The sequence below is a fragment of the Pseudochaenichthys georgianus genome, unplaced genomic scaffold (genome assembly GCF_902827115.2).
Source record: "Pseudochaenichthys georgianus unplaced genomic scaffold, fPseGeo1.2 scaffold_1302_arrow_ctg1, whole genome shotgun sequence".
Lineage (NCBI taxonomy): Eukaryota > Metazoa > Chordata > Actinopteri > Perciformes > Channichthyidae > Pseudochaenichthys > Pseudochaenichthys georgianus.
The window spans coordinates 1-15,000 of NW_027262199.1; the positions used below are offsets into that span (position 1 = coordinate 1).

The following is a 15,000-nucleotide window of genomic DNA, read 5'->3' on the forward strand; positions in this document are numbered from 1 at the left end:
GGCTCTAACAAGGAGTAATGAGGAGTAATGAGGAGTAATGAGGAATAATGAGGAGTAATGAGGAGTGATGGCTCTAACAAGGAGTAATGAGGAGTAATGAGGAGTAATGAGGAGTGATGGCTCTAACAAGGAATAATGAGGAGTAATGAGGAGTAATGGCTCTAACAAGGAGAAATGAGGAGTAATGAGGAGTAATAACGAGTTCTTCAGTTGGTCCACAGAGAGTTTAATGAAGAAACCATTGAATCAAATACACCTTCATACAAACATCTATGAACACACAATGACCATAGGACACATCTGAGCCGTGCACTGAGCCGTGCCTCTGATCCGTGCACTCTGAGCCGTGCACGTGAAATCTGAGCAGTGCACTCTCAGCTCTACATGCACAACACTGTTCAGGACCATGAGACTCACACTCTTCACACTTCACACCGTTTACTCGTGAAGTTACCGAAGCAGCATTAAGACGAGAGATAAACTAAATCTAGGTTTTACATTTGTGAGTTTTTTGTACATTTTGCAGCTTTGCTTCACACATTAATATTATTCCTTTACGTAAGACGGCTCTTTGAGAAAAAATGATTTAATATAGATATTTCTTCTGTAGTAATCACTTCATTTGAACTTTAATTTCCTCTAAATCTCTGGTCTTTATTTTTAATTAACATATCTATGTAATCCCCCCTGTGCAGCTCTCTCTGAAATCAAACGCACCCTCATACTTCATTTCCTACAGCTGCACATCCCTTCATTAACTCAGTCAATTAACACCAGATACAGGGGGGGGTTAGGAGAGGAAATGAGGTCAGAGGAAGGAGACAAGGAAAGGAAAGACTGGAAAGAAATGACACTAAATTAAACTATATAAAATATGTGACATCACCATGGATGCCCCCATTGGCTAGTGTTACAACACATTGTACGTATAAACAAGGGCGGGACATCTCTAAGATGGTTTACCAATCACAACAGAGCCGTGCAGTTAACCAATTGGAGCAGACTGGGCTCTGGTTTCAGACAGAGGGTGAAAAGAAGTGCTGCAGCAGAGGAGAGGACTCTTTAAAGTAGAGACACTACATACTGATATACACCTGAACATCAGCAGGAGAAATAGAGACACTACATACTGATATACACCTGAACATCAGCAGGAGAGGACTCTTTAAAGTAGAGACACTACATACTGATATACACCTGAACATCAGCAGGAGAGACCTTTAAAGTAGAGACACTACATACTGATATACACCTGAACATCAGCAGGAGAGAACTCTTTAAAGTAGAGACACTACATACTGATATACCTGAACATCAGCAGGAAGGACTCTTTAAAGTAGAGACACTACATACTGATATACACCTGAACATCATCAGGAGAGGACTCTTTAAAGTAGAGACACTACATACTGATATACACCTGGACATCAGCAGGAGAGGACTCTTTAAAGTAGAGACACTACATACTGATATACACCTGAACATCAGCAGGAGAGGACTCTTTAAAGTAGAGACACTACATACTGATATACACCTGAACATCAGCAGGAGAGGACTCTTTAAAGTAGAGACACTACATACTGATATAGCACCTGAACATCAGCAGGAGAGGACTCTTTAAAGTAGAGACACTACATACTGATATAAACCTGAACATCAGCAGGAGAGGACTCTTTAAAGTAGAGACACTGCATACTGATATACACCTGAACATCAGCAGGAGAGGACTCTTTAAAGTAGAGACACTACACACTGATATACACCTGAACATCAGCAGGAGAGGACTCTTTAAAGTAGAGACACTACATACTGATATACACCTGAACATCAGCAGGAGAGGACTCTTTAAAGTAGAGACACTACATACTGATATACACCTGAACATCAGCAGGAGAGGACTCTTTAAAGTAGAGACACTACATACTGAGTATACACCTGAACATCAGCAGGAGAGAACTCTTTAAAGTAGAGACACTACATACTGAGCACTCTTTAAAGTAGAAGTAATATTGTCCGTGGTGGTTTCTTCCTCTTCCGTCTCGTATGTTTTATGTTTCACTGTTTGTGTATTTTAAAATGTGTGAATCAACGTCAACCGTCCGAACTGTCATTTTGTAACGATCACACACACGACATACACTCCTGTGTGATGACATCATCGTCCTCTCAAAGCTCCGCCTCCCAGATGAATATGATGAGCTGAGCCGTGATGCCACTGATGATGTCACACCTCCATGCTCTCTGGTTTCTGAGTGCTGGAGATCCAGAGGGTGGACTGGGTGGGGGGGGCCGTCTTCGTGTGCGGGGAACTGCAGAAACACATATTGATATTATTTTATATTTCATTTAATTAATACTTTATATCTGTGTACTTTTACTACACACACACACACACACACACACACACACACACACACACACACACACACACACACACACACACACACACACACAACACACACACACACACATCACACACACACACACCACACACACACACACACACACACACACACACACACACACACACACACACACACACACACACACACACACACACACACACACACACACACACACACACACACACACACACACACACACACACACACACACACAGGGCAGTGAGCCAGCAGCTGTAAATCTTCTCATGTTAACAAGACCTCTGAGTGTGTAACTTGTCATAATCACTGAGTAAGCACTACACATAACCACAAATGCGCATGCACACACACATGCTGACACACATGCAGACACACATGCAGACACACATGCACACACACATGCAGACACACATGCAGACACACATGCACACACACATGCTGACACACTTGCTGACACACATGCACACACACATGCTGACACACATGCAGACACACATGCAGACATACATGCAGACACACATGCTGACACACATGCAGACACACATGCACACACACATGCACACACACATGCAGACACACGTGCAGACACACGTGCAGACCCACGTGTGTGCACACACACACACGCACGCACACACACACCTAGGAAATGTAATTACAAAAGACATAGATTCAAAGTGGCCATTGTTGTTTAAACAAAGAATATAAATAATAGAACAAATTATAAATTAAAGACCAAAACATCACTAGAGTCTCACCTCCTGCTAAGCATCTGGAAACAACAAGTCCCAGAAGCCACCAGGATGAGCAGCAGCAGGGGGATTGTGGGTATTATGATGTAGACCAGCAGCATGCCCGAAGCCCCTGCCACGTCCTCGCTGCCTGACGCCTGGACCTCACCCCCACCTGCAGGGGCCTCTGGAAGCATGTAAACAACAACATGTAAACAACAACACGTAACCCTAACCCGAGGCCTGTACGACGAAGCCGGCTCAACCTAACCTGGATACGTTTGAGTTACCCGGTTGACCTAACCCAAAACAAAGAGCTCTCGCTAAGCGGTCCCACGACGCGGGTTATCAACTCGGTAACTCAAGCCAGGGTTTCTCTGTCCGGCTGAGAGCGCGTTCACGTGACAGCGGCGGGGTTACGAACCCACTAGGAATGAGGAAGGCCACACACACCAGATGGTTTTGATAAATAGTTATAATAAGGTTCAATGAAATAACAAAAAGGTTGTACAACAAGATAAGAGCAAACGTAGCCTAAGCCGAACAGAGGAACCAGAAGAGCGCAGGTCTCCTGCCTGTGATCACTACCACTCATTACTAATGGCAGGAGGCCGCAGGGAAACGCAGCCAACGAGGGGAAACAACACACGCTGCTCTAAACACACAAACACACCAAACACGGTCCGACTGCTCAAGTCTGAAATGTCCACGCAGGAGCACGATGCGTGAGGCGTCTGATCGCAGCAGAGCCTCCCGAGTGGTAGGTGTCCCAGGCTTAGTAGTCATCTCTGGAAGGTGTGCGCTGGGGCTGCACAGGGATTGGAGTGGGTCGGGCCAGGCCTGCTCCAATCAGTGTCTTCGGGGGCGGACCAGGAAATGGTAGCCAATCACGTTGGGGCAACTACACAGCTCGTTTACATAAGGAACAGCAAAACAGAATTAGGACCGGAGAGGCGGCAGCCGTCACAGGTGGTATCTGGAGCATTCGACCAATCACAGACATGGAGAAGCTACTGACAGCGCAGCGTCATACTTCCTGAATGAAAAGTGAACTCTAATATCAGACACATGAAGAAGTGAAACTTTAAACATGACTCAAACACTTGATCAGGATCAAAGCCTCAGAGCTGCAGCTGCAAGGTGAACACAGCTGGAGCAGAACAAGTGTTGGAATGCGTCCATCAGCAGGTTCATGATGTCACGGCCCGTCTAACACACCGTCTGACTCTCATCACCTCTGACTCAGAGTTTCCTCAACTCAACGTGTTGCTGACATAATGCTTCATCCAGTCTGTGACGCTGAGAGTGCTGCACGGCCAGACACGCTCAGGGACTCGGATCAGGAGACATGTGATACATCATGAAGTGATGTGCCGCGGACTGCACTTAGTGTATTCTGATCCGGGTACTGATGCGGACTGGACTTAGTGTACTCTGATCCGGGTACTGATGCTGACTGGACTTAGTGTACTCTGATCCGGGTACTGATGCTGACTGGACTTAGTGTACTCTGATCCGGGTACTGATGCTGACTGGACTTAGTGTACTCTGATCCGGGTACTGATGCTGACTGGACTTAGTGTACTCTGATCCGGGTACTGATGCTGACTGGACTTAGTGTACTCTGATCCGGGTACTGATGCTGACTGGACTTAGTGTACTCTGATCCGGGTTCTGATGCTGAGGCAGATATTTAAGAGCTTTCTTAACGCTAATGTTCTAACAGTCAGACTGCTCTGAAGATGGAGGTGATGTTCTGTTCATGTTCACGTTCACACAGTCGCTGATTTCTGCCGGCCGTCTTTCTGTGTTTCCTTTCTCCTGTGATGTGACTTGATCGCTTTGAACTCCGCACACTGAGCTCTGATTGGTCAGCAGGCGGTGCTTTCACTGAGTTGATCTCTTAGCCTGCAACCTAACCTGCTCCGGGGCAGGTTAGCCGCTCAGCATCAGTTACCATGGAGATCTAGCCGCTAAAAAGAGAACTAGCTTCGTAGGACCCAGAGTTAACCTGAAGTTAGCCGCTAAGAGAACATCTGGCTTCGTAGTACAGGCCTCTGGCCTCTGCAATGGCCTCTGTAAACATGTGAACAACAACATGTAACCCTAACCCTCCACCTGCAGTGGCCTCTGTAAACAACAACATGTAAACAACTACATGTAAAGATTAACATGTAAACAACTACATGTAAACAACTATCTGTAAAGATTAACATGTAAACAACTACATGTGAAGATTAACATGTAAACAACTACATGTAAACATCAACATGTGTCTGTGTGACGCTGGCCATTGGGTGTTGAGGGGTCACAACACACACGATCACAACACACACAATCACAACACACATAAAGGGAATAACTAGTGGAGGTACGAGCTTATTAGGGCTTCCTGTTCACCTGTGCTCCGCCCCCAAGGTGTTTCAACCAGTTCCTTCACAACATAGCTCTCTGCGAAAAAACAACAAAGGAAAATATTATCGACAACAAAATGACGAATAAACAAAAGAGAGTGAATCTGATTGGTGATTGGCTATGTGTCTGAAAGAGAGTCTGATTTGTAGTCCTGTTGTATTCATGTTGTAGTCCTGTTGTAGTCATGTTGTAGTCCTGTTGTAGTCATGTTGTAGTACTGTTGTGGTCCTGTTGTAGTCATGTTGTAGTCCTGTTGTAGTCATGTTGTAGTCCTGTTGTAGTCCTGTTGTAGTCCTGTTGTAGTCCTGGTGTAGTCATGTTGTAGTCCTGTTGTAGTCATGTTGTAGTCCTGTTGTAGTCCTGTTGTAATCATGTTGTAGTCCTGTTGTAGTCATGTTGTAGTCCTGTTGTAGTCCTGTTGTAGACTTGTTGTAGACCTGTTGTAGTCCTGTTGTAGTCCTGGTGTAGTCATGTTGTAGTTCTGTTGTAGTCATGTTGTAGTCCTGTTGTAGTCCTGTTGTAGTCATGTTGTAGTCCTGTTGTAGTCATGTTGTAGTCCTGTTGTAGTCATGTTGTAGTCCTGTTGTAGTCCTGTTGTAGTCATGTTGTAGTCCTGTTGTAGTCATGTTGTAGTCCTGTTGTAGTCCTGTTGTAGTCCTGTTGTAGTCATGTTGTAGTCCTGTTGTAGACTTGTTGTAGACCTGTTGTAGTCCTGTTGTAGTCATGTTGTAGTCCTGTTGTAGTCATGTTGTAGTCCTGTTGTAGTCCTGTTGTAGTCCTGTTGTAGTCATGTTGTAGTCCTGTTGTAGACTTGTTGTAGACCTGTTGTAGTCCTGTTGTAGTCCTGGTGTAGTCATGTTGTAGTTCTGTTGTAGTCATGTTGTAGTCCTGTTGTAGTCCTGTTGTAGTCATGTTGTAGTCCTGTTGTAGTCCTGTTGTAGTCATGTTGTAGTCCTGTTGTAGTCCTGTTGTAGTCCTGTTGTAGTCATGTTGTAGTCCTGTTGTAGACCTGTTGTAGTCCTGGTGTCGTCATGTTGTAGACTTGTTGTAGACCTGTTGTATTCATGTTGTAGTCCTGTTGTAGTCATGTTGTAGTCCTGTTGTAGTCCTGTTGTAGTCTTTTTGTAGTCCTGTTGTAGTCCTGTTGTAGTCCTGGTGTAGTCATGTTGTAGACTTGTTGTAGTCATGTTGTAGTCCTGTTGTAGTCCTGGTGTAGTCATGTTGTAGTCCTGTTGTAGTCATGTTGTAGTCATGTTGTAGTCATGTTGTAGTCCTGTTGTAGTCCTGTTGTAGTCTTTTTGTAGTCCTGTTGTAGTCCTGTTGTAGTCCTGGTGTAGTCATGTTGTAGACTTGTTGTAGTCATGTTGTAGTCCTGTTGTAGTCCTGGTGTAGTCATGTTGTAGTCCTGTTGTAGTCATGTTGTAGTCATGTTGTAGTCCTGTTGTAGTCATGTTGTAGTCCTGTTGTAGTCATGTTGTAGTCCTGTTGTAGTCATGTTGTAGTCCTGGTGTAGTCATGTTGTAGTCCTGGTGTAGTCATGTTGTAGTCCTGGTGTAGTCATGCTGTAGACTTGTTGTAGTCATGTTGTAGTCCTGTTGTAGTCCTGGTGTAGTCATGTTGTAGACTTGTTGTAGTCATGTTGTAGACCTGTTGTAGTCCTGTTGTAGTCATGTTGTAGTCATGTTGTAGTCCTGTTGTAGTCATGTTGTAGTCCTGTTGTAGTCCTGTTGTAGACCTGTTGTAGTCCTGGTGTCGTCATGTTGTAGACTTGTTGTAGACCTGTTGTAGTCATGTTGTAGTCCTGTTGTAGTCCTGTTGTAGTCCTGTTGTAGTCCTGTTGTAGTCCTGTTGTAGTCTTGTTGTAGTCCTTTTGTAGTCCTGTTGTAGTCCTGGTGTAGTCATGTTGTAGACTTGTTGTAGTCATGTTGTAGTCCTGTTGTAGTCCTGGTGTAGTCATGTTGTAGTCCTGTTGTAGTCATGTTGTAGTCATGTTGTAGTCATGTTGTAGTCATGTTGTAGACTTGTTGTAGTCATGTTGTAGTCCTGTTGTAGTCCTGGTGTAGTCATGTTGTAGACTTGTTGTAGTCATGTTGTAGACCTGTTGTAGTCCTGTTGTAGTCATGTTGTAGTCCTGTTGTAGTCATGTTGTAGTCCTGTTGTAGTCCTGGTGTAGTCATGTTGTAGACTTGTTGTAGTCATGTTGTAGACCTGTTGTAGTCATGTTGTAGTCCTGTTGTAGTCATGTTGTAGTCATGTTGTAGTCTTGTTGTAGTCATGTTGTAGACTTGTTGTAGTCATGTTGTAGACCTGTTGTAGTCCTGTTGTAGTCATGTTGTAGTCCTGTTGTAGTCATGTTGTAGTCATGTTGTAGTCATGTTGTAGACCTGGTGTAGTCATGTTGTAGACTTTTTGTAGTCATGTTGTAGTCCTGTTGTAGTCATGTTGTAGTCCTGTTGTAGTCCTGTTGTAGTCATGTCGTATTCATGTTGTAGTCCTGTTGTAGTCCTGTTGTAGTCATGTTGTAGACCTGTTGTAGTCCTGTTGTAGACCTTTTGTAGTCCTGTTGTAGTCATGTTGTAGTCCTGTTGTAGGCCTGTTGTAGGCCTGTTGTAGGCCTGGTGTAGTCATGTTGTAGACTTGTTGTAGACCTGTTGTAGACCTGTTGTAGTCTTGTTGTAGTCCTGTTGTAGTCCTGTTGTAGTCATGTTGTAGACCTGTTGTAGTCCTGTTGTAGACATGTTGTAGTTTTGTTGTAGTCCTGTTGTAATCATGTTGTAGACCTGTTGTAGTCATGTTGTAGTCATGGTGTAGTCATGTTGTAGTCATGTTGTAGTCCTGTTGTAGTCTTGTTGTAGTGTTGTTGTAGTCCTGTTGTAATCATGGTGTAGTCATGTTGTAGTCATGTTGTAGTCATGTTGTAGTCTTTTTGTAGTCCTGTTGTAGTCTTTTTGTAGTCTTGTTGTAGTCTTGTTGTAGTCTTGTTGTAGTCTTGTTGTAGTCTTGTTGTAGTCCTGTTGTAATCATGGTGTAGTCCTGTTGTAGTCATGTTGTAGACTTGTTGTATTCATGTTGTAGACCTGTTGTAGTCCTGTTGTAGTCATGTTGTAGTCCTGTTGTAGTCATGTTGTAGTCATGTTGTAGTCATGTTGTAGACCTGGTGTAGTCATGTTGTAGACTTGTTGTAGTCATGTTGTAGACCTGTTGTAGTCCTGTTGTAGTCATGTTGTAGTCCTGTTGTAGTCATGTTGTAGTCATGTTGTAGTCTTGTTGTAGTCATGTTGTAGACTTGTTGTAGTCATGTTGTAGACCTGTTGTAGTCCTGTTGTAGTCATGTTGTAGTCCTGTTGTAGTCATGTTGTAGTCATGTTGTAGTCCTGTTGTAGTCATGTTGTAGACTTGTTGTATTCATGTTGTAGACCTGTTGTAGTCATGTTGTAGACCTGGTGTAGTCATGTTGTAGACTTTTTGTAGTCATGTTGTAGTCCTGTTGTAGTCATGTTGTAGTCCTGTTGTAGTCCTGTTGTAGTCATGTCGTATTCATGTTGTAGTCCTGTTGTAGTCCTGTTGTAGTCCTGTTGTAGTCATGTTGTAGTCATGTTGTAGACCTGTTGTAGTCCTGTTGTAGACCTTTTGTAGTCCTGTTGTAGTCATGTTGTAGTCCTGTTGTAGGCCTGTTGTAGGCCTGTTGTAGGCCTGGTGTAGTCATGTTGTAGACTTGTTGTAGACCTGTTGTAGACCTGTTGTAGTCTTGTTGTAGTCTTGTTGTAGTCATGTTGTAGACCTGTTGTAGTCCTGTTGTAGACATGTTGTAGTTTTGTTGTAGTCCTGTTGTAATCATGTTGTAGACCTGTTGTAGTCATGTTGTAGTCATGGTGTAGTCATGTTGTAGTCATGTTGTAGTCCTGTTGTAGTCTTGTTGTAGTGTTGTTGTAGTCCTGTTGTAATCATGGTGTAGTCATGTTGTAGTCATGTTGTAGTCATGTTGTAGTCATGTTGTAGTCCTGTTGTAGACCTGTTGTAGTCTTGTTGTAGTCCTGTTGTAGTCCTGTTGTAGTCATGTTGTAGACCTGTTGTAGTCCTGTTGTAGACATGTTGTAGTTTTGTTGTAGTCCTGTTGTAATCATGTTGTAGACCTGTTGTAGTCATGTTGTAGTCATGGTGTAGTCATGTTGTAGTCATGTTGTAGTCCTGTTGTAGTCTTGTTGTAGTGTTGTTGTAGTCCTGTTGTAATCATGGTGTAGTCATGTTGTAGTCATGTTGTAGTCATGTTGTAGTCATGTTGTAGTCCTGTTGTAGTCCTGTTGTAGTCTTGTTGTAGTTTTGTTGTAGTCTTGTTGTAGTCATGTTGTAGTCCTGTTGTAATCATGGTATAGTCATGTTGTAGTCATGTTGTAGTCCTGTTGTAGTCTTGTTGTAGTTTTGTTGTAGTCCTGTTGTAGTCTTGTTGTATTCATGTTGTAGTCATGTTGTATTCATGTTGAAGTCCTGTTGTAGTCTTGTTGTAGTCTTTTTGTAATCTTGTTGTAGTCTTTTTGTAGTCTTTTTGTTGTCTTTTTGTAGTCTTGTTGTAGTCTTGTTGTAGTCTTGTTGTTGTCTTTTTGTAGTCTTGTTGTAGTCATGTTGTATTCATGTTGTAGTCCTGTTGTAGTCATGTTGTAGTCTTGTTGTAGTTTTGTTGTAGTCCTGTTGTAATCATGTTGTAGTCATGTTGTATTCATGTTGTAGTCATGTTGTAGTCATGTTGTAGTCCTGTTGTAGTCCTGTTGTAGTCCTGTTGTATTCATGTTGTATTCATGTTGTAGTCCTGTTGTAGTCCTGTTGTAGTCATGTTGTATTCATGTTGTAGTCCTGTTGTAGACCTGTTGTAGTCATGTTGTAGTCCTGTTGTAGGCCTGTTGTAGGCCTGTTGTAGACCTGTTGTAGTCCTGGTGTCGTCATGTTGTAGACTTGTTGTAGACCTGTTGTAGTCATGTTGTAGTCCTGTTGTAGTCCTGTTGTAGTCCTGTTGTATTCATGTTGTAGTCCTGTTGTAGTCCTGTTGTAGTCATGTTGTATTCATGTTGTAGTCCTGTTGTAGACCTGTTGTAGTCATGTTGTAGTCCTGTTGTAGGCCTGTTGTAGGCCTGTTGTAGACCTGTTGTAGTCCTGGTGTCGTCATGTTGTAGACTTGTTGTAGACCTGTTGTAGTCATGTTGTAGTCCTGTTGTAGTCATGTTGTAGTCCTGTTGTAGTCCTGTTGTAGTCTTGTTGTAGTCCTGTTGTAGTCCTGTTGTAGTCCTGGTGTAGTCATGTTGTAGACTTGTTGTAGTCATGTTGTAGTCCTGTTGTAGTCATGTTGTAGACCTGTTGTAGTCCTGTTGTAGTCATGTTGTAGACTTGTTGTAGTCCTGTTGTAGACCTGTTGTAGTCCTGTTGTAGTCATGTTGTAGTCCTGTTGTAGTCATGTTGTAGTCATGTTGTAGTCATGTTGTAGTCCTGTTGTAGTCATGTTGTAGACTTGTTGTAGTCATGTTGTAGACCTGTTGTAGTCCTGTTGTAGTCATGTTGTAGTCCTGTTGTAGTCATGTTGTAGTCATGTTGTAGTCATGTTGTAGACCTGGTGTAGTCATGTTGTAGACTTGTTGTAGTCATGTTGTAGTCCTGTTGTAGTCATGTTGTAGTCCTGTTGTAGTCCTCTTGTAGTCATGTTGTAGTCATGTTGTAGTCCTGTTGTAGTCCTGTTGTAGTCATGTTGTAGTCCTGTTGTAGTCCTCTTGTAGTCATGTTGTAGTCATGTTGTAGTCCTGTTGTAGTCATTGACCTGGTTGGTATTTGCAGATGAAGTTGTGCTTCATGTTGCAGCGGTCATCGTTCCATTGGTGGAGATAAGCCCCGCCCAGACCAGGAAGTGCTGTGGGCTGATGGTACATCACGACGCAGGATTCCCCCCCGCACGACGGCTCGTCAAAATACCAGTTCCTGAAAAACACAAGGGGGGAGACGTTTTAGAAGATCCTGAGACCAGGTCCTGAGACCAGGTGACAGATCCTGAGACCAGGTCCTGAGACCAGTGACAGGTCCTGAGGCCAGTGACAGGCCCTGAGACCAGAGACAGGTCCTGAGACCAGTGACAGGTCCTGAGACTAAGGTCTTCTCATGGACCGCCCTCCTGTCACTCACCTGAAGGAGGCGGGGCTTCCGTCGGTCCAGGTGTAGAGCTGAGGACAGGAAGTGAAGGTGTTGCTGAGTTCAGGGTTCAGAGCTCCATCCAATCGGGCGAGACCAATCCAGAAATCCCCATCAGAGATCCCGCCTCCTGCCCCTCCCACGGATCCTGAGCGCAGATCCTGCCGAATAAGAGGAAGAGGAAGATGATGAAGAGTAGATACCTGCAGCAGCTCCTCGATGTCCCGCTGCTCCTCTGGACTCCTGATATAGAGGATGAAGAGGATGAAGGTGGAAGGAGAGGATGAGGAAGAAGAGGATGATGAGGATGAAGATGATGAAGAGTAGATACCTGCAGCAGCTCCTCGATGTCCCTCTGCTCCTCTGGACCCCTGATGCTGATCAGTTCCCCCCCGTCCGTCTTGCAGGCCTGACCCGCCTCTCTGAAGGAGACCCGGCTCGTCACATCGTGGAAGAACGCGATCTTATAACAGGGTCCATCAGGACCTCGTAGACACACCGTCTGACCTGAGGGGGACCAGAACTTTAGACCTGAACCAGGAGAACCTGTGTGTGTGTGTGTGTGTGTGTGTGTGTGTGTGTGTGTGTGTGTGTGTGTGTGTGTGTGTGTGTGTGTGTGTGTGTGTGTGTGTGTGTGTGTGTGTGTGTGTGTGTGTGTGTGTGTGTGTGTGGTGTGTGTGTGTGTGTGTGTGTGTGTGTGTGTGTGTGTGTGTGTGTGTGTGTGTGTGTGTGTGTGTGTGTGTGTGTGTGTGTGTGTGTGTGTGTGTGTGTGTGTGTGTGGGTGGCCTGGCATTACTATACTTGTGGGGAACTAAATCTGTTTACACAGTCACGTGTGGGGACTGGCTTCTCTTATGGGGACAAATGGGAGGTCCCCATAAGGGGGATCATTAATTTTAGGGTGAAGACTGGGTTAGGATAAGTCTCTAGGAAATGCATGTAAGTCAATGTAATGTCCCCTGAAGTGATGTATACATGGTGTGGGTGTGTGTGTGTGTGTGTGTGTGTGTGTGTGTGTGTGTGTGTGTGTGTGTGTGTGTGTGTGTGTGTGTGTGTGTGGTGTGTGTGTGTGTGTGTGTGTGTGTGTGTGTGTGTGTGTGTGTGTGTGTGTGTGTGTGTGTGTGTGTGTGTGTGGGTGTGTGTGTGTGTGTGTGTGTGTGTGTGTGTGTGTGTGTGTGTGTGTGTGTGTGTGTGTGTGTGTGTGTGTGTGTGTGTGTGTGTGTGTGTGTGTGTGTGTGTGTGTGTGTGTGTGTGTGTGTGTGTGTGTGTGTGTGTGTGTGTGTGTGTGTGTGTGTGTGTGTGTGTGTGTGTGTGTGTGTGTGTGTGTGTGTGTGTGTGTGTGTGTGTGTGTGTGTGTGTGTGTGTGTGTGTGTGTGTGTGTGTGTGTGTGTGTGTGCAGTGATTAATTCTGGTTAAACACTGAGAGCTACTTTAAGTGATTATCTGGATCGTCTCCTGCAGCCTCATCACTTTCCTGTTAAAGCTCCATACTGCCTGTCTGTCTGCACACTGTCTCACTGTCTGTCTGTCTCACTGCCTGTCTATCTCACTGCCTGTCTGTCTCACTGCCTGTCTGTCTCACTGTCTGTCTGTCTCACTGCCTGTCTATCTCACTGCCTGTCTGTCTCACTGCCTGTCTGTCTCACTGCCTGTCTGTCTCACTGCCTGTCTATCTCACTGCCTGTCTGTCTCACTGTCTGTCTGTCTCACTGCCTGTCTGTCTGCACACTATCTCACTGCCTGTCTGTCTCACTGCCTGTCTGTCTCACTGCCTGTCTGTCTGCACACCATCTCACTGTCTGTCTGTCTCACTGCCTGTCTGTCTGCACACTATCTCACTGCCTGTCTGTCTCACTGCCTGTCTGTCTGCACACTGTCTCACTGTCTGTCTGTCTCACTGCCTGTCTGTCTGCACACTGTCTCACTGTCTGTCTGTCTCACTGCCTGTCTGTCTCACTGCCTGTCTATCTCACTGCCTGTCTGTCTCACTGCCTGTCTGTCTCACTGCCTGTCTGTCTCACTGTCTGTCTGTCTCACTGCCTGTCTGTCTCCCTGCCTGTCTGTCTGCACACTGTCTCACTGCCTGTCTGTCTCACTGCCTGTCTGTCTCACTGCCTGTCTGTCTCACTGCCTGTCTGTCTGCTCGTGTAGCTTCAGATGGTCGTACTGCTCTGTAATAAAAGAAGACCAATCATAATTCTAAATAAATTGATGTTTTATTTATTAAAAATAACCAGAGAAATAACAAAAATATACAGATTTGAAAGATTCAAATAAATGAAACAAAACATTAAAACAAAATAAAAAATATTTAAAACTGAAAAATATAAATAAAAACAGATAAAGTTAGATCATGAAACTGAGGATGAAAAAGGAACAGCTGCTTGTTATTCATATGAAGCCTTTGAATAGCGGAGACCCAGATCTCTGAAAAATATTTTTTTATATTTAAACTATTATTATTGGGTTTATACACGACAGGTATTTCATAATACACATATTTTATTCCAATATAAAAGAATCACGAAAATTCCCTTGGATGGTTCAAAACCCCCTAAATCAATACATTTAGATAAATGAATGATTCAGTGTTAAAGGTGGGGTAGGTAAGTTTGAGAAACCGCTCGAGATCGCTAGAATTTGAAAATACACAACCGGAGAAAATCTGCCACTTCCTCACAGAGCCCCTCCCCCAACACACACCAACACACACGAACGCGCAATGAGGGCACGAGATAAGTGTGTGCCCCGATGGAAGGCTGACAGGCAGGTAGGCCATGTTGTAATTTTTACAGTATTACGGCTTCTTCTACAGATGACATTTTTTAATGGATTTGTTGTCAAAGCACTTCAGATATTCATTGCTATCGGGATGTTAAGAGCATTCCATGGAATATAACACAAAGTGTATCTCGAGCCGGTTTCTGAAACTTACCTACCCCACCTTTAAGGAGAACAGATTTTAAAACTGGTTATATTTCAGTTTCCAACAAACCTTTAAACCAAACACATCCATATAGATCATATCGTTAGGGATCAGATCACGGAGAGTAAAAGTACACTAAGGAATAAAGTACTCAACATACTTGAGATATTAAATCAGATAAATTAGTAATAATTAATCAAAACTCTTGTTTTGGTAACTCACCGCTGACGACCCGCGCGGCGCTGCCCGGGGTTACGGTCATCGCCATGACAACCCCAAAGATCACCGGGAGAAACATCGTGGAGATCAAAGAAACGAGAAAGAAAAATACAAATAAATAAATATGAAGAAGTTGTTGTAGTTTAGAGAAAATAAACAAAAC

At 44.0% G+C, this 15,000-nt stretch overlaps 1 protein-coding gene across 1 annotated transcript in view; it reads right to left on the bottom strand.

Moving 5' to 3' along the window:
- Window positions 1-1,934: 1,934 nt before the first annotated feature.
- chodl (chondrolectin) overlaps window positions 1,935-15,000 on the bottom strand; it is a 13,112-nt gene continuing 46 nt past the window's right edge. Inside the window, exons 1-7 of the mRNA XM_034077108.2 lie at window positions 14,841-15,000; window positions 12,024-12,199; window positions 11,687-11,853; window positions 11,328-11,485; window positions 5,513-5,563; window positions 3,140-3,299; window positions 1,935-2,309 (exon numbers count right to left, since the gene is read on the bottom strand). The exon at window positions 14,841-15,000 is cut by the window's right edge and continues 46 nt beyond it. Coding sequence (XP_033932999.1) covers window positions 2,225-2,309; window positions 3,140-3,299; window positions 5,513-5,563; window positions 11,328-11,485; window positions 11,687-11,853; window positions 12,024-12,199; window positions 14,841-14,916 — 873 coding nt within the window. The 5' untranslated portion in view covers window positions 14,917-15,000 and the 3' untranslated portion in view covers window positions 1,935-2,224. The remainder of the gene's footprint in view (window positions 2,310-3,139; window positions 3,300-5,512; window positions 5,564-11,327; window positions 11,486-11,686; window positions 11,854-12,023; window positions 12,200-14,840) is intronic.